This window comes from Mustelus asterias, chromosome 25 (assembly GCF_964213995.1).
Source record: "Mustelus asterias chromosome 25, sMusAst1.hap1.1, whole genome shotgun sequence".
In the NCBI taxonomy this organism is placed as follows: Eukaryota; Metazoa; Chordata; class Chondrichthyes; order Carcharhiniformes; family Triakidae; genus Mustelus; species Mustelus asterias.
Window position 1 is genome coordinate 46,578,459 of NC_135825.1, and position 20,492 is coordinate 46,598,950.

At 38.8% G+C, this 20,492-nt stretch overlaps 1 protein-coding gene across 50 annotated transcripts in view; it reads left to right on the forward strand.

Annotated features, from left to right (window-relative positions):
* csde1 (cold shock domain containing E1, RNA-binding) overlaps positions 1-20,492 on the forward strand; it is a 113,190-nt gene that overhangs the window by 85,063 nt on the left and 7,635 nt on the right. For all 50 annotated transcript variants that reach the window (XM_078242448.1, XM_078242435.1, XM_078242439.1 and 47 more), the window contains 5 exons: positions 1,743-1,918; positions 5,167-5,279; positions 11,361-11,480; positions 13,951-14,129; positions 18,743-18,906. In XM_078242448.1, coding sequence (XP_078098574.1) covers positions 1,743-1,918; positions 5,167-5,279; positions 11,361-11,480; positions 13,951-14,129; positions 18,743-18,906 — 752 coding nt within the window. The remainder of the gene's footprint in view (positions 1-1,742; positions 1,919-5,166; positions 5,280-11,360; positions 11,481-13,950; positions 14,130-18,742; positions 18,907-20,492) is intronic.

Here is a 20,492-nt window from a genome sequence, read left to right on the forward strand (position 1 = left end):
AGCAAATTGCTTGCACCACTTGAGGAAACAGTTCAAACCAAAGATTTTTTTTTTTTAGTTGCAACAGACCGGAATTTTTAATTGTCTTCCATTTAGATTTGTCAGAGGACAGAATTGAGAATCAATTTTTTAATATTGAATTGTTGGTGTAGGATGCTTTGCGACAGAGCAATTGAGGCAGGGATCTTTTTAAAAAAAATAATGGGTACATTTTTGAAACAGTGGGAAATACAAGGTGATGGAGAGTAAACCGAACATATAATTCATTTTTGATTTTTCCAGTAAAAAGCCAGCATAGAGCTTGATGAACCATATCTATTCTATTACTTATTGTAGTTCATTAATTTGCACTGACTAGTATGTTTTGAAACATTTTGGTTTCCAACTGAGGCTCAAAGCTTCGGCTAATCCAGCTCACTTGATGGAAACTCTGCCAAAAAGTATTCCGTCCTTGGATGGAAAGAATGGTGGTTCAGATGCAACTACACTTTCCTGCGTTCTTTGGTCATATTACTGGCAGGGGACTGCTGTAGATGATGCAATGTCAGTATGGTTCTTTTTTAAGAGAGTAAAACCATGCTTATTCAATACTGCATACCTCCATTTGCAGAAGTTCTGCCTCTTAATATGTTTGCTTAAAAATCCCAATTTGATCAACTAGTATAGTTATTTATTTAGTAGGAATATCTAAGAATGACGTACAAATGTCTCCTATATGGACAGCTGCAGTTTGGTTGTGATCGATCAATTTGTTTAAAATAAAACACAGCTATATTGTTCTCGAAGACTTTGACTCATTGGGATTTCTCTCTAATAACTGACAGGAATGGGGGTGATGACTTAAGTGAGGCTCATCACTTGTGAAGATTCACCTCTAGTGCAAAACAAGGTTTTCTTATTTTTCCTATCCTGCAGTTTCTGTTGTGATTTTTGGTTATGTAATTTACTAAAACTATATTTTTGGTGGAATGTGTTCTGAGATGCTTGTGCCACAGACTCGGGCTTTCCATTTTGAGACTAACTGGCAACTACCTGGTCTGCAGGGAGCAGCTACTGATTGACTAAACTCATTGTGCTGAGGAGTTGCGAGCAATTTTGTGATGACTTTAGAAAACTAGAAGATACATCCATTTGTATCCACACCGGTTGTCAAAATCTTAGCCGTAAAAATATTCAGTAAAATTTAATCCTAAAGACATTTAAGGAATGACCTTTATAGCCATCAAACTATCTACAGCTGATAAGTTCACAATCTGGTTAGTGTCATTTCCTATAGAGTTGTAGTGATCTGTATAAGCTCCACTTGGGATGTATCTGAAGTTTCAACTGAGAATTGTAATTCTCTACCAGGGTGGCACAGTGGTTAGCACTGCTGCCTCACAGCACCAGGGACCTGGCCTTGGATGACTGTCTTGTCTGCGTGGGTTTCCTCTGGGTGCTCCGGTTTCGTCCCACAGTCCAAAGATGTGTGGGTTAGATGGATTTGCCATGCTGTGTTGCCCCTTGGTGTCAGGGGGATTAGCAGGGTAAATACGTGGGGTTACAAGGATAGGGCCTGGGTGGAATTGTGGTCGGTGCAGGCTCAATGGACCTCCGTCTGCACTGTAAGGATTCTATGATTCAAGTTATGTATTTCCGTTGGTATATGCTTGCTAGTTTTATAAAGCCATATTACTTTCGTGGGAATAATTCAGTTAAGAAAATGTCTTAAATAATTTTTTTATCTCTACCCCTCCATGTAGATTGAATTTAGCATTTGTGAAGTTAAGAGAACTGGCTTACAGAGTGCAGTGTCAATCAAAATTTTAAATCGTAACCCGAATGCCAAGAGACTTGTAGGATATGTAGCAGCTTTGAAGGATAACTTTGGTTTCATAGAAACGTCCCAGCATGATCAAGAAATCTTCTTCCACTACAGGTGAGCCACATATTTGACTCTGCATTGTATTTGCAACGTAACTGTGGAATGTAGTCATTTGGTGAGGGGCATACTAATGAGTTTCAAATCCAAACTACTGTTCACTATTTGCACATTTTGTAGGACACATTAAGTTGTCCTAAGCATGACTTAAGTTTTTTGTCTCCATTCAATATGCATTTATTGAAATAGCCTTTTTTTTTGCTGCACCGTTTCCAATGCTGTTTTTTTATATAGTCGAGACCTTAATGATTTTCAAATCTTGCTTCTGTGGAATGTGCGCTGATTGGCATCTTGTGATGGATATAAATGTTTATGATTCCTTTCAATGAGGTCAGCCACCTGTGGCATTGTCGTGATAACTCATTAGGCTACATTTCACCAATGGAGAATATATATTCTGTGCCAAATTTGTTACAATTACTATACATGTTCAGGACCACTGTTGATGATTTTTATTCAAAATCTCTAAAATTCATCTGCCTTTAGTTTATTGAAATAATTTTATGTTCAACATGGGTGGGGGAAAACTGAACTCTGGTCAGGAATCCACCAGTAGGTGGTGTTGCTGAAATGGGTATTCAACTTGCGACTAACAATAAACAATATTGCAGTGAACTGTCTTAAATATCATTAAAATAAGTTAGAATTGTGTATTTTTAAGAAGTTTGTCTTCTGAAGAATGTTAAGTTTCTACAGGTTACTTTTCCACTTGATACTGGAAGAGTAATTGTGCATTTTTTACATTTGTGAAGAGATGCCTATACAACAGTACTCAAAATCCTGATTTCATTGACTGTACTCATGAACAGCTGCTTCACAAGCAATGGCCTTTTTCATTTACGTGATCTCATCAAATTTACTAATTAAGTTCCTTTTTAAACATTCTTTTCCCCATTCAAATTATCCCAAAGTAATTATCATTGTTGTTCAGGGTTAGCAAGAGAAATGGAGGGCAAATGGTTAACACTTTTTAAAGTTCAAATATTCTCTGTCTGCAGCTTTGAATTATTTTCAGCTAAACTAACACATGGTGCCTAGAAAGTAGAACATGTTAGCCAAGCCAGTTTGCTTTTTATGAACTAATGAATGTAGCTTTAATGTGGTCCATTCAATTCTGTCCATTCAATTCTATCCATTCAGTACTGAAATGGGATACTTGGTTGATTTTGATGTAAAGTGTGTCAAAACTGAGTTATTCTAGGTATTAAAATGTGGGTCATTTGTAGATATGGGAACAATTTCATGTTTTCTAATATTACAGTGCAAACCATCATGTGTTTTAGATTGACCAACAAAATTTGTAGGTGTTGAATTCATTTTTGTTCCTCCTCTGATTGCCCAAGTGATTAAACATTCCCCCAAAACTGGGGGCAGTAAGATAACAAATTCACTTAGCAAAAGTGGCCTGGAATGACTTGTCCACCAGCCTGCCTTTCTCCTTTTGAATTATGCCTTAGAATCCCAGCAGTGCAGAAGGGGGTTATTCGGCCCGTCAAGTCTGCACTAACTCTCCAATAGAGTTTCTTGTTCAGACACATGGACAATCTCAAGTCCGTATATGCCAATACTTCTGGTATTGCCTTTATGGCAGAAGTTCTGGCGAGAGCTAGTTGGAATCTATTGTGCATTCACTTAATATCACTCTCTTGGTAAGTTGGGGGTATTATCCTACATTTTATTTAACCAGACCATCTCTATATGAATGGACATCTAAAACAATAATTGCTTTCAGGAAACAAATTTGAGTACAAGAGGATGAATTTTGTCTCAAGATTGCAACAACACCAGTAAAACGTTGGCCTCGCTGCATGCATTTCATGTAAAATTTAGATATGCCGTCAAACTCCTGGTGTTCCAGTTGGCTTCTGATAGGTGCAACTATTGGCACCAAAGCAAAATGAGCAGCAGATCAGTCTTGTTTACCTCACATTGTGGGCCCATTTGAATTCTTGGAGCTGTTCTTTCATTGAAGTAGTAATTGTACATTTTAAACCAAAATAGTCATCTTTAAGTGAGTACACAAGGCATTCTACAGTATAAAAATGGACTACTCATTGCATCTATGCTGGGTCTATCTGCTTGGTCCCACATCTAGTTTTTCCTTTTCAAACATTATCCACTTCCTTTTAAAACCCACCATGAATACTGTTTCCAACAGTTTTTGAGGGTATTCCATGCTAATACAGAAAAATACTAATTTCGATTCCTTTTGGTAAATCTGTGCCCTCTCGTCACTGATTCGTCAATCGATATAAATTACTTTCTCTTGTGTGGGTGATGCTGGCAAGGCCCTCAATTTCTGTCCATTTTATGTAGTCATGAGAAGCTGGTGGTGTGCCACCTTCAACTTTATGATGTTGCCCAGAGCAATGTTGGGAAATTCCAGGAAATTGACTTCATAATTTTGAATACTCAGATTTTCTATTAACCTTTTTTTGGCTCTGTTAAACAGTTGTCCACTCAGCAAGCATACCAGCAAAACAAAATGTAAACCAAAACTTTGGTGTCAACTCCTGACACAAAGCCATCCCTCCCAGTTCATCTTGGTATTCATTCTTTTTCCTTCAGAGTAATAGGTCAAGAGTATTGAAACTTTCCAGCATTTAGCAATTCTTGTAAATTAGGAATTCCACATACACACGTAGTAGACTTTGGATTCCTGGAGTAACAGCACCATTTAGAATGGGAAGTTTGGGGGCCTTGACTTTAATCAAATTGAATTTCAATTGAAAATGCAGACTGTCTGAAACATGGGACAGTTACAACATATACAGAATGGGAGATGGAATGCCTTGTCTGGTATTAACCTTTTGAGATCTGTACCAGCATTTAATAAGTGATTGATCAGGCAGAGTCCTGAAGAAAACCATGAAAAGTTAATTGCTATTGGTGTAAAACGTTTTGCTGGTGGCAATTATGCAATATTATTTGTGGTCTAGCTTCGTGGGTGAAGGCACTTTGTCTGATCAAGTGGGTAAGCACAACTCTCCCAGAATAAATGGAACACCACATTCTGAACCATTTTGAACATGGGGTGTTTTATTTGTTTGGGGCTGTTTTTAAAGATATTAACTTGCATATTGACACTTTATAATTTTGCCAGTGTTTGAATCTCTGTTCTAAAATATTGGTCTTGGCACAAAATCAATACAAGGATGTCCGAACCCTGTGCACTTAAATCTTTGAGCAGTGCTGTATCGTTGCGCTTGCTGTATTTCATCCACTGATGTTCCTGTTGTCCCCAGTGAATTCTCAGGCGATGTTGATGAGCTGGATGTCGGAGATGTTGTGGAATACAGTTTGTCAAAGGGCAAAGGGAATAAAGTGAGCGCTGAGAAAGTTGCCAAGATTACAACCGGTAAGAACCAAGTGGACCTTATGGGTTTGAGAAATAGCTCAATATTTCTAATCTGATCATCTCTATTTAGAATTAAGAAATCCATTTTTTTCAGATGTCAAAGATTGATTTATATTGGTGAGTTGAACAGTTTTGGTTAAATATAGTTGTAATTTCATTGTATGTAGTAAGGTAGAATGTGGCTCTTAGATGGTCGAAAATTCAAAGCCAAGCTTTGTGGTTGGCCTCCTTGACAGGACTACTGATTTTTTTTTTTCATTGTCTTCCACTGTTGTAATTGTCATCCAGCAATACTGCAAATAATGCAGCAGGGCAGGTTAGTTAACCCTTCGGTGAATTAATATCTTAGTAATTTTGTCTTTTAAAGTGTTACATAATAATGTATGATGCCTTCTTCCAATGATCATTGCGTTTCCTTTTTTTTGCTATCCCATTGTATATGTGCTAATTAATGTCTTGGCATCTTTTGGAAATGAAACCACTGCAAGTGTGTGTGTTTGTATGAAGAGCATAGTATAAGTGGAATAAATGACATGGTATACTGCTATCCACTATGTACAATACTTTTCAAATGTAGAAGTTGTGTGGGCTATTTTTGTGGAGCCGATCCAATATTCAGAAAGGTTTCTGAACTGAAATTGAGCTTGATTCTACAGTGGAATTTTGTGCTTGTACTTCAACTATCCTTCAATTTGATATTTGCTTGAAATGTTGTACTCATTATCCAGTTAAACTGGCATTTCTATTCAAAATATCAATTTTACATGCACTCGCTCAATGGAAGTAGTTTTTTTGTCATTAGCTCGGCTGAAACTTGTACCTTTTACACTATGCAATTCAGGTTAAAATTAGGAAATCACTAAATTACTTCGTGCACTTAATCCCAGCTACTTGTTTTATGCATTCAGATCTTTGACCAGGAAATCAATATTATTAGCTGAAAATATTACAAGTTATAGCTTTGCAATTTGGGGCCCTTGATGCATGAACTGTCATTTTATTTGACAGCAGTGAAGTGGCAGGAATATGGTACAGGATGAGTAAAATAATTGATCTAATGTATTGAAATCTTTCCACCTTGTTTAAATGAGTAATAGTGACCTATACAGTATTCCTCCTAGGTCTCAATTGTGAGACACGGAATTTGAGTAGTTGAATCATACAGAAGGTCCAGATTCAATCTATTTGTCAGGATGGATCTGAGGGAGGCCTGGAAGAATTGTAAATCATTAAGCTCCGTTCTCTTCAAATTGGAGAGACTGAGAAACTTTGGGGTTGAATTAATAATATTATGAATAGATCACTACATTGTTTGTTTGTTTTTATTAAACACATATAAAATTGTTTAGGCCATTATGTACAGTGAGTGTTTTACTCCAAAACGAATACCCTGGCATTGGGATGGGTACAGAACAAGTCAGTAACATGCCACAATTTTGAAGAGGCTTTAGTTATTAGTAAAGAAAGCAAGACTGGTCATTGGGGTGAGAATTATTGAGAGCAGATGTAATAGTATTGTAAATCAAGATGTTTTGATCAATTAAATCTGAAAGCTAGCGGACACAACATTACCAAAAGAACAAAAGGAGAAATTTGCTCTTCAGAGGATTGTTGGGACCATGACATGTTCTACCAAAATGATGGTAGAAGCCGTATCTGTTCTAGCTTTAAAAGGTGGAGAAATTGTGAAGAAAGCAATTCAATGTTTAGAGTAAGGGCAGCGATTGGAACTATGGTTCTTTGAGCTGAATGGTTTTGTCAGTGCTGTAATTTATGGTGGCTACCTGGTGATTCCTGTTGAAAAATGCTGGTTTTGTGATGAGGCCTTTTAAAATCAATACAGACTTCTTTCAATATACTTCCAGATTTTGTTGACTTGAATTTAAAGTACCAATTTATTTTGAATTGCTAGAATTTCCTATTGTTTTCTTGCCAAATATCAGGGCGGGAAATGCACTGTGTAGAGTGACCACATCATACTGCATGCTCTGCAAAGTTATATCAGTAATATCAATTCTTCCACATTTAAGTTTGAGCTACTTAAACATCCATTTTAGCAGTCAACATCCTAGCGCACAGTCTACTTGCAAACACTAAATCTGTTTTACTAGTCAAATAGCTTGACATTGTGTAATCGTAGAAACATACTGCATTGAAACAGCAGTGGCTGGCTATTTGGAGGGATGATGTGGAGATGCCAGCGTTGGACTGGGGTGAACACAGTAAGAAGTCTCACAACACCAGGTTAAAGTCCAACAGGTTTATTTGGTAGCAAATACCATAAGCTTTCGGAGCGCTGCTCCTTTGTCAGATGGAGTGGAAATGTGCTCTCAAACAGTGCACAGAGACACAACATCAAGTTACAGAATACTGATTAGAATGTGATTAGAATTACAATTCGCATTCTAATCAGTATTCTGTAACTTGATGTTGTGTCTCTGTGCACTGTTTGAGAGCACATTTCCACTCCATCTGACGAAGGAGCAGCGCTCCGAAAGCTTATGGTATTTGCTACCAAATAAACCTGTTGGACTTTAACCTGGTGTTGTGAGACTTCTTACTGTATTTGGAGGGATGACAGTAATATGTGTAGCTGTCATAGAACATAGAACATAGAACATTACAGCGCAGAACAGGCCCTTCGGCCCACGATGTTGCACCGACCAGTTAAAAAAAAACTGTGACCCTCCAACCTAAACCAATTTCTTTTCGTCCATGAACCTATCTACGGATCTCTTAAACGCCCCCAAACTAGGCGCATTTACTACTGATGCTGGCAGGGCATTCCAATCCCTCACCACCCTCTGGGTAAAGAACCTACCCCTGACATCGGTTCTATAACTACCCCCCCTCAATTTAAAGCCATGCCCCCTCGTGCTGGATTTCTCCATCAGAGGAAAAAGGCTATCACTATCCACCCTATCTAATCATCTTATATGTTTCAATAAGATCCCCTCTTAGCCGCCGCCTTTCCAGCGAAAACAATCCCAAATCCCTCAGCCTCTCCTCATAGGATCTCCCCTCCATACCAGGCAACATCCTGGTAAACCTCCTCTGCACCCTCTCCAAAGCCTCCACATCCTTCCTGTAATGTGGGGACCAGAACTGCACACAGTACTCCAAGTGCGGCCGCACCAGAGTTGTGTACAGTTGCAACATAACGCTACGACTCCTAAATTCAATCCCTCTACCAATAAACGCCAAGACACCATATGCCTTCTTAACAACCTTATCTACTTGATTCCCAACTTTCAGGGATCTATGCACACATACACCTAGATCCCTCTGCTCCTCCACACTATTCAAAGTCCTCCCGTTAGCCCTATACTCAACACATCTGTTATTCCTACCAAAGTGAATTACCTCACACTTCTCCGCATTAAACTCCATCCGCCACCTCTCGGCCCAACTTTGCAACCTGTCTAAGTCTTCCTGCAAACTACGACACCCTTCCTCACTGTCTACCACACCACCGACTTTGGTGTCATCAGCAAATTTGCTAATCCACCCAACTATACCCTCATCCAGATCATTAATAAATATTACAAACAGCAGTGGCCCCAAAACAGATCCCTGAGGTACACCACTTGTAACCGCACTCCATGATGAATATTTACTATCAACCACCACCCTCTGTTTCCTATCCGCTAGCCAATTCCTGATCCAATTTCCTAGATCACCCCCAATCCCATACATCTGCATTTTCTGCAGAAGCCTACCATGGTGAACCTTATCAAACGCCTTACTAAAATCCATATATACCACGTCCACTGCCTTGCCCCCATCCACCTCCTTGGTCACTTTCTCAAAAAACTCAATAAGGTTAGTAAGGCACGACCTACCTGCCACAAAACCATGCTGACTATCACCTATCAATTCATTACTCTCCAAATAACTATAAATCCTATCCCTTATAATTTTTTCCAACATCTTGCCGACAACAGAAGTGAGACTCACCGGTCTATAATTCCCGGGGAAGTCTCTGTTCCCCTTCTTAAACAATGGGACAACATTCGCTAACCTCCAATCTTCTGGTACTATACCAGAGGCCAACGACGACCTGAAGATCAGAGCCAGAGGCTCTGCAATCACTTCTCTTGCCTCCCAGAGAATCCTTGGATAAATCCCATCCGGACCAGGGGATTTATCTATTTTCAGACCCTCCAGAATATCCTGCACATCCTCCTTATCAACTGTAATACTGTCTATTCTACTCCCTTGCAACCCAGTGTCCTCCTCAGCTATATTCATGTCCCCTTGCGTGAACACCGAAGAGAAATATTGGTTCAATGCTTCACCAATCTCCTCCGGTTCCACACATAACTTCCCTCTGCCATCTACAACTGGCCCTAAACTTGCCCTAACCAACCTTCTGTTCTTGACATACCTATAGAACGCCTTAGGATTCTCTTTAACCCTATCCGCCAAAGTCTTCTCATGTCCCCTTTTAGCCCTTCTAAGCTCGCTCTTCAACTCCCTCTTAGCCAATCTAAAGCTTTCTAGTGCACTACCCGAGTGCTCACGTCTCATCCGAACATAAGCCTCCTTTTTCTTTTTAACCAACAAAGAAACTTTTTTGGTGCACCACGGTTCCCTAGCCCTACCAATTCCTCCTTGCCTGACAGGGACATACCTATCACAGACTCGCAGTAGCTGCTCCTTGAAAAAACTCCACATGTCGGACGTTCCCAGTCCCTGTAATCTCCTAGTCCAACCTATGTTTCCTAATTCTCTCCTAATAGCCTCATAATTACCCTTCCCCCAGCTAAAACCACTGGCCCGAGGTTCATGCCTATCCCTTTCCATCACTAAGGTGAACGTAACCGAATTGTGGTCACTATCACCAAAATGCACACCAACTTCCAAGTCTAGCACCTGGTCTGGCTCATTTCCCAGCACCAGATCCAATATAGCCTCAGTCTGTGGGTATCCTTTAGCTGAGCTGTATCTCATTAGTTATTTCCTCAAGTTAATGTTCAAAAACTGATCATAATGTCATTGTCTGAATTTATACTGGTTTTGATTTCAGCATCCCCCAATTTCCCCCTTCATGATTTTTGATGCCAAAAATTTTTTAAAAGGCCTGAAAGAAGCTGGTATAAATTAAAAATTTTGACGCTCCTTCGTGCCTTTTTGTTCAAATAACTCACTGATATTTTCCACAAGACTTAAATGAATAGCCTCTTGGGTATGGTACTGGATGTGTTCTCATGCCAAAACCCAGTAATAGCTTGTATGCTTTTAGCAAGGGAACATTGGCAGGAAGTTGTGATGTTTTAAGAACCTGTTGATTTCTATAGAGACCTATAAAAATGATTATCATAAGTTCGTTTTACGTTCTATAAGAGAGAAACCAAAACTATTTTATTTGAATCCTTCAATTGAATCTTTTGAGCAATGATCCATTGGGGAGTTTCTGCTTCTATTCTTAAATGCATATTGGGCGATTGCAAACCCTTACCCTGTTTTTTTTTCATCTCTTAAAAGTAATTGACAGGCTGGTGTGAAGTTTTGTGATGCACATTTCCAACATGTACTAGGAGGGGAAAAATGGAAAGTCTTCTGTTAAGAATCTACTCTGGCCATTGCTAATGTTGTTCTAAAAATAGGGAAGATTGGAGATTCAATTGGTCATCTACATGCCCAGAACTGGGATGATGCAGTGTTGGCTTCCTAAACTTGGAAAATTGTGCTGCTGTGAGCTTTTGTCAGAATTTTTTATTACAGTGATAAGGTATTTAATAGACAAGGTGACATGGCTTTGACTCATTTCCAGTAATGAACATTTCAACTCAGATCTGGGTTAATTCCTGAAAGATCAGGATTAAAGTACAAATTAAGTCTCATTTTGATTCCCCTCACTTAAAAATATTATGAAGGAAGATTGCAAAATCTTTATCTGTCATTTGCTGCTTTTTAGTTTTTTTGTCTCAAAACTGGTTCGAGGTATATTATGAAATCAATATTGGTGCATGTAGTTCTTCCCCTTTTTCTGATTTCAAGCTTCGATTGCTACCAGTTGTCTATAATCAACTTCGGCAATAGGTTAGGCCTCCAACTTAATGTTTATTTCTCTTGCAGTGAATGGTCCCAGTGATGAAGTGTTTCCAACCGTATATACTGGTAAGGTGGTGAGGCCATTACGCAGTGTGGATCCACAGCAGGCTGAGTATCAGGGACTTATTGAGATTACTGAAGAGGGTAAGATTCTGTTATTAGTGCAAACGACTATTTCATTTAAATTGCCTATCAAGATGCGTCCTTGAATTGTGTCTCCATCAGTTTTGAAATTGAAGGATATTGAGATAGTGAATTTGGAGTGGGTGGATGGGAAGAGACCAGGGTGCAGGATTGAATCCAGGGCCAATGATGAGCTATTTAGTCTTGGAAAACAAAATTGCTAAGTTGATCATTCTCTCAATCTGTCTTCTACTAAAGTTAATTCTCCCTGGTGGCTGGTTAATGGCTGTCAGATCATTTTTGTTATGCTGCTTTCTCAGCTTCTAATCTAAAGCAGAACATTTCTTGGCTCATTAAATTTGGCCATCTCCAAATTTCCTTTACATTCAAATATTTGACAAAACATTACAAAAAGCCTTTTCTCACTTTACAAAAGCCCTTCTCTGGTCCACCCCTGCTGTTCATCAATGGCTTTGCCAGCTCCAGAATCAGTTAGCCTCCCATCCTCCACCCTGTTTTTAAATACTAAACTTGTCTGAAACTGCTACATCTAGTCATGTTTTGCTGTTGCACCTTGATGACCTGTAATGGGTTTTGGTGTCCAGTAACTGGTATAATCTTCACTCATTTAAATCACTATAGATTTGCACATTCCCTACAAATCCACCTCCCCATAAAGCTTTAAATTCCATTGCTTTTGACCATTTGTACCCCCATTTGTAACTTTGTCAGTTACAAACATAGGAGCAAAAGAAGGCCATTAGAGCCTGTTCTGCCATCTGGTGAAATCGTGACTTATCTGGGATCAAACTTCCAAAACCTGCATTTTTTCCAATATCCCTTAATACCTTTTGGTTAACAATCTATCAATCTCCGATTAAAAATTAACAATATATCTAGCATCATTTGCCTTTTGCGGAAGTGCTCCAAACACCACCTGTTTCCTGATTCCACTCTTACAGGATCTGGTTCTAATTTTTAGACTCTGTCCTCAATCCTAGACTTCCCAACTGGCTGCACTTCAACTTCTATCAAGTCACCTCTTTACCGTCTAAATTTCAAGGAGTTACATTCCTACTTTGTGTAATCTCTCCTCGTAATTTAACTTGAAATCCAAGTATTCTGGTAAATCTGTGTTAAACTGACTAAATTTTGCATAAGTTGCTTCATCATTTCCAACCCCTCTTGAGAATTTCCCCCTGACCAAACTCCCTCCTGACATTGCCACCTCAGCATATTTCTAATTGCATTTCTGTGAAGCATCTTGCAACATTTAAATCAACCTGTCGTCATCACTCACCAGGGACTGAACTGGATCAGCTGCAAGTGTAGGTTAGAGGCCAGGGTACTGTGAGTAAACTGCTTCCTGACTCCCTAAAGCCTATCCACCATCATTAAGACACAAATCAGGAGTGTAATGGAATACTCGCCACTTGCCTGGATGAGTGCAACTCCTACAACACTTGAAGATTGATACCATCCAGGACAAGATTGCCTACTTGATTGGGACTCTTTATTCACCATCTTAAACATTGATTCCCTCCACCATCATCGCTGTGTGCAGCATCTACAAGATGCACTGCAGCAACTCAACAGAACCTTCAAACCTGCAACCACCTAGAAGGACAAGGGTAGCAGATGCATGGGAACACCACCACCTGGAAGTTCCCTTCTAAGCCACTCACCATCCTGACTTGTAACTATATTGTCGTTTCTTCACTCTCACTGGATCAAAATCCTGGGACTCCCTTCCTAACTGCACTGTGGGTGTACCTACACCACTTGGACTGCAGTGATTCAAGAAGGCAGTTCACCACCACCTTGAAGGCAATTGGGGTTGGGTAGTAAATGTTGGCTTATCCAGCAACACCCACATCCTGTTAAGGAATATAAAACAATTATTTTTGTAAGATTTCTGATTGCTCAATTTGTGTTGGATTAGTAAAAGACCTCATAGTAAAGAAGTTGAGTTAAATTCCAAAGTAGACTTGCATCCTTCAGTGCAAAAATATTTTTTCATGGAATTTGAAACTTGACCTCTGAGCAAACATGGCTACTTAAATCAGCAGCATTTTAATTAGAGCTTTAGTTAATGGGCTGTCTATTTTTCTAGTCACCCATACATGCTTTACTGACAGACCTGCTGGAAAGATTTTGCTTCCTGACTTGAGCTTGGGTATTCCAAAGACCCATGTGAGGTGGCAAATTCAAAGCTCGCATGATACCTAGGAAGTACCTTGTCTCTTCCTCATTCACCAAGTTTATTGGTGTATTAACATTTTAATTTTTTGTAACTATGGAATTTTGCTCCCCACTTTTTCTGTCCTAAAGATGTTGAGTCTTTCAAGTGGCTGCTTTTAATGTGCTAATTTAGAACTGGATACTCAATTTAGTTCAGTTAATGCTTTGCTTCACAAAAGTCACCCTTGATGCAGTAGTGTTTTTTCAGGTAACTTGTGCTGAAAAGAAATAATTATGTTTTTAACTTCAGGGACCATGAGAGGAGAAGTATATCCTTTTGCCATCATCAGTCTGGCAAACAAAACAGATTGCCTTCAGAAGGGGGAAACTATCAAGTTCCAGCTATGCACTGTGGCCCTAACGGGACAGAAATTGGCCTACGATGCCACACCTTTACGGAGAGGCTCTGTGGACTGTGTGAAAGACCAGGTGAGGGTTAATGCCAGCGACTGTTCTAGATTGTGCACAATTACTTTGTTTAAGCTTTCTAGAATTCCTCTTAAGGAGTTCAATTTCAGACACTTGACTTAATTAAATATAAAATGTGTGTGTGTGTGTGTCCCCTGGAGTGAGGCACTGTTCACAAATGTACAGTCAGACCATTAAAAATAGTCTTAATGTTTTCCCTGTACCTGTATACTTACCTGAGTTGTTTACATCCAAGGAGAGACCAGCACTTTGTACCTTGCATTCCCTGACCTGTGACCAGGATGGTTATTGTGGGCTGGTCTGCAGTCGAGGAAGCTGAATAAATAACACATGCATGCTTTCTTGCGGCAATCACATATAGATTAAGAATTGAAGTATGAATGCACCTTCATTTTAGATTTGAAGAAAGAAACTTGACTATATTGGAATAATCACAATTTTAATAGCAATACTGTGGAAAAATTACAATGAAAGATATACCACTGTGAATTAGTGTGGGAACATTCTCAGTATTTGCATTCGGATATTTTGTTGTTGCTTTGCTGACTTGTAGTAAATAATTGGAGGAAACACAATGTTTATGTTGTTTACAAGCATGTTACAAAATGCCTAAACACTTTGTCCTAAGTGAATGCCTTTTGTGATGGGTCTAACAGATCTATATCACTCTAATGGAAACAGATGAAACTCAAATTAGATGCAGCAAAGGTTTGAAAAAAGGTTATTTATTGAGACCAGTAGCTCCATGGATAAACATATTACATGGTACAGTACCAGGAGATTCCATTGTTTGTTCACTATCTGTTATCAAATCCAAGCTGGGCCTATGGTGTTATGATAGTAGATGAGAAAAAGTAACACTCTTACCTTGAGGAAAAAACAGTCACGGTCTCTTAGACTGAAAACTGTCCAGTTTGCTGAAAACATCTATTAGCCTCAGGTGAGAGAACCAGTTAGGCTGCAGGGTGACAGCACAATGTAAATAACAGCAACTATGGAAATGTTTAAACCACTTTTTAGGAGAGGCAATGGCCACAGTGATGAATAATTACGTGATAGTAGACAACTCTGTGTGGCTATGACTGTGATATCTTAGCAAGCCTGTCAAATCTGGCTATTTCGTGTCTCAATCTGCTTTTGAAGCAGGAAGGAACACCAGTAACAAGGGGGCAGGATTCTTGTGTATGAGAGGAAAATGGGCAGCTGGGTGGCTCAGTGGGTTATTTAATTTGCTGTTGTAAGTTGCCACTTGGACTTGGGTTTGGATAGGCTTTGAGCCCAATTAATAATCTCTTTATAATCGGGCTTTGTATTTCCTTTGTGAACTAGTGTTGATTTCACCATGTTCACTTGTGCTTCTGGCTGTGACACAGCATTGAATAGCTGTCAACAAATGATTTGAGTCTTGATTCTGGTCCCCCTCAGCAGCAACAAAATCCACTATATTTTCAGCCTAAACTCTTGCTGAGTCTTGAACATGTAAGCAGATCACCTAATGGAATGAATATTCTGGTCAGCTTCAGGTGTTGTATTCTGTTTATACAAGTTGTTGATATTTCCTTGTGTGGCATTAACAGGACAAGGGTTGGCCATTTATGGATCAGAATTTTCTTCACTCCTAGATTGTGAACCTTTGGAATAGCTGTGGAGATGCTCAGACATTTTGAGTATGTTCAAGACCAGATTTTAGGGTACAAAGGGAATCAAGGGATCGTGGGTTTAGGGTACTTTAGCTACTCTAAGAATATAGAAATAGGAGCAGGAATAAACCATTTAACCCTTCAAACTTTCTTTGTCATACAACTCCACTTTCCTAGCTTATCCCAAATCCTGATATCCCCAAGGAATTTGAATTGGGCAGGGAAGTGAGTTGATGTAAAAGTTTAGTCATTATCTTAATAACCGAGCAGGCTCCAGGGGCATGTGACCCTCTCTCTCTCCCTCCCTAGAATAGCCAAAATACATTTTGCTTTTATGTCCTTTCAAGAGAGGAGGCTATTTACAAGAAAGTAGAACAGTGTTTTAAATTCTAGGTCATAAATAGACAACCTATTTTAGCATTATCTTGCAAAACATAGTCAAATATGTACATTGTGACATCCATTAGCCCGAGGACATTGGTAGCATCGATCTATCTTCAACTAAAAACAGGAAGACTTACTGCAAAGAGAGATTTTGAAGTGTTAATTTTTAGGTAAGACTGGAATTTGAGTTGCCTTTCCTTCCGTGACAACTGACACTAGTTCCCAATTCTCCTAATTACTAGCTGTGTACTTGTAGCATTAGTGTTAGCAGCTGTTATATGGTTCTTATTTATTACCCACTTTACTGTCTGTGACCTTGGTTAGAAATCATAACCCTTAAATTAGTGCAATATTTCTCATCCTTTGCAACAAAATGGAGTTCAGTGTTGAGTATTCTTGTCAGCCTCTGCTCTTTACCTTGATTTCTGCTCCAAATTTAGTAGGAACCTGTGTGCCTATTACAAAACCTTCAACGTGACCAGAAAGGCAGACTTTTTCCTTTATGGATGTGCCTGTTCCATCTAGATGGCAAAAGTGTGCATTGGTCATAGAGTATCCATGACCACTGATTTGAACTGTTTAACTAAATGTAATGTAAAATGATTTTTAAAACGTGTGCCAAAGGTTTGTGTACATTTGTCTAAAGATTCACGCGAGCAGTCCCATATCTAAGTTCTTGATCTTGGGAGGGATACTGGAAAGGGAAATCTAAAATGAGTTGCTTTCATCTGGAAAATTTGGGGTTAAGTTGGTGTCAAATATGTGGAATAGGATTGACTTTTTTTTTCAAATAGAAGTGAGTCTACTACAGATTACTTGAGCATCAAGATTAATGTAGCATTGAGATTGTTTGAAATGTAAATGTTGCTACCTGCTGTATTGAGTTTTAGGTTTTCAGTGCATATGGAACGTCTTAGCATTTTTCTGTTTACTGACATGAATAAATACTCACCATTTTATATTTCCACTTTAAAATTTATATTGAATGGAGTTTGATATTAACACCTTCCAGAAGAAAATGGGAAATCAAAATTATAGTTCAGGGCTTTTTCCCTGTGAGTTAATTCTATTGTAACAATGAAGTAAGTATACAATATAATACCAAAACCGATTTATTTCACTAATAACTTTAAACTGGTTTTCTTATGCTTAGATTTCTACTTTAACATTTCAAATGTTATGAAATCCAAATACTGTCATTCACTCCCTTTTTCCTTCTCTTTCCCCTTCTCCAACCACCTTTTAAAATGCAAATTGTTTAGCTTCATTTGCGCCTCATGCACTCAGGTATGTGTATGGCATTCTGAAGTAGTCACTGCTAGGGTATCTACGTTTTCAGCCCCCTTCTCTCTGCATGGTCAGAGTTTCAGTCCATTACACCCTCTGGTATAGGGACATAGAGTTTAGCAATTAACATACGCTTTTCATTATGTGCAATTCCATAATTTTTTAGTAAAATATTTTTCAAGCATTTGACCAGCATAGGATTGTAATTTGTGTAGGATTTATATAGGCTCTTTAAAAATAATGCCTACTCACTGCATTCCAAATGAAGGATTACTTATGCACACTGTTTATTAAATGGCTACTTTATGACTAAAGCATAGATATGTTAATTGGAGCACTTAACAGAATGATCGTTTTGGAATTCTAAAACTGTTTGACTTGCATCTTCATTTTTGTAAAACTGCAATGAAGCTTTTCCCAGTATGACCTACCCGATAGTAACAAGCACTGCAGCAGTGGTTTCCATGGTAATCTACGATTTGTGCTGCATTTTTGAAAAGGGTGTATTGGGGAGAATAACATTACACTGGTAGATGTGTAGTGTTAATTTTACTCCACCTTTTTCAACCAGCATGTACCATTCCAGGATTTGTTCATTAATGCTGTTTTTTTTTAACTAAATGAAAAAATACTCACCATTTTGCATTTCAGTATAAATTGTACAACAGAGTTCTAAATAATTCTAAACGCCTTGCAGCAGTAAATGGGCAAATCAAAATGTGTTAATTGGGGGCTTTTTGTCCAGTGTTGTCCAATGTATCAGCTGAAGGATTTAACCCTATTGTAACAATGATAGAGATTAGCAAAACTAATCATTTATTTCACTGTTAACTTCAAAAGTGACTTTGTTCTGTTTCAGAATTCTACTTTCCATAACGTTTCAAATGTTATGAAATCCAAATACTGCCATTCCCTCCCTTTTTCTATTCCTCCCCATGTTCAAAATGCAAATTGTTTATCTGGTTCCACTTGACTCATGCACCCTAAGTAGTCGCTGTTAGGCTATCTGGATTTTCAGCCCTCTACTCTACGAGGTTAGAATTGCAGTTCATTATACCCTGTAGAATAGGGAGATTTCAGTATTGGAGTGATGACAAAGGTTGTGGCTTCAGAGAACATTGGAGCCCTTCAGTTTCTCATTTAAGTTTTGACTTTCATTGTTTTAAAATTCACTGACAGTTGACCTATTGAGAAGGCTTTTGGGGAGCTTTATATTCTTGCACGTTGCCTAATTTGGTTATTCCATTGTGTGCATATTTGCATGTGATTCCCATGATCTTGATCTTGTTTGTATTTTCCTAGTTTGGCTTCATTAACTATGAAGTTGGTGATGGTAAAAAGCTGTTCTTCCGTGTGAATGAGGTACTGGATGGTGTGGAGTTGCAGCCTGGAGATGAGGTGGAGTTCTCTGTCATCTTAAACCAACGTACAGGAAAGTGCAGTGCCTGCAATGTGTTCCGTGTCAGGTAAGCTTCTGGTATGCACAAAAATGTATTACACGGGGGGAAAAAAAATACTTGAACGTCTAAATGGAATGCTCTCAAATTATCCAGAGTTGGAGATCATTTAATAACCTACTTGCAATAAATGTTACAACATTACAGGTGTCACAATGTTCACTGGCTCTTCAGCTAAGATTCATTAACAGGGCCCTGGTTTTGTCTTCAGTGTTTTTTATAATTTCAGTGGAAACTCATAAAATATATTTTGGTAGAGCTGTGTAAAACTGATATCAAAATCTGAACAACTCGGAGCAAAATGTAATTATTCTAATTTGTCTTCCTTGCTGCTTGAAATGTAGATTTGCTTTGCCTAAAGTATGTATAAAAGACACACACAATATTTACCAATGTATCAAATCATTGACTTCATTATTATTTTGGTGGCACAGTGGTTAGCACTGTTGCTTCATGGTGTCAGGGCCCTGGGCTCAATTCCAGCCTTGGGTGACTGTGTGGAGTTTGTACGTTCTCCCCATGTCTGGATAGGTTTCTCTCTGGCTGCTCCATCCAGTTTCCTTCCACAGTCCAAGATTTGTGGGTTTGGTGGCCATGCTAAATTGCGCCTCAGTGTCCCAAGATGTGTAGCTTAGATGGATTAGCCATGGTAAATGTATGGGGTTATGGGAACAGGGTGGGAGAGAGGGCCTGAGCAAGAGACTCTGTAGAGAGTTGGTGTAGACTCAATGGGTTGAATAGCCTCCTGCACTGTAAGGATTCTATAATTTCAAAGATATTGCCATTGTGTTCTCAAGATTGTTGAATGCAGAATCACTGCATATTTCTGTATTTCCCCCTTTGCAAGATGCTTTGCATTCCCAAGTATGGTTCTGTCCAGTGTGTGGGGAGCAATGTACATTTCCACACTGCATACACTGTCAACGTTAATATGGACAGAACATGATGCTTCAACATTGTTCACTGTCACTTGATTTTCTATAGTGTAATTGAGAAGATTTGTTTCAGGTGCATTTTGCAATTTTTTTGCTTGCATATTAGTTAAAATGGTGAATTCTGAAATTGAAGCCCTTAAGTATTTTCCTTGATTAGCAAGAGTGATTTTTTAAAAATTTGCGAAATCTTTGTTTTTGTCAGTCTGCCTAACACAATGGATATCTACCAAGTAACAGATATTTGAGTGGTGGAATACAGTTGCGCAGAGTCAGATTTTAATTGGGCTTAAGACCACTTGCTTTGAGAATATTAAAGCATCAATACCTTGTAAAAGTGAGAATGCAAAGTATCACCTCTGAATCAGAAAGTTGGGGGTTCAAACCCCACTCCTGATAACCTTAGCAGACAAGCCATTATTGAGGGAGTGCTGCACTAAGCTGCTATGTTTGAGATGAGACATAAACCAAAGTTCCATCGATACTAAGGTTCCATTTGAAGTGAACTAGTTGGTCTCTTGGTTTATCCAACTAAGATCCCACCCATAAGGCTTGCAGAGTTTTGAAGATTGGCGAGAAGAATTCCAGCCCTTAACTGCTCTTCCATAAATGTTTCTCTTCTGCCAAAATGTACTTTTAAGATGGGCAGAGTGATTTTTTTAA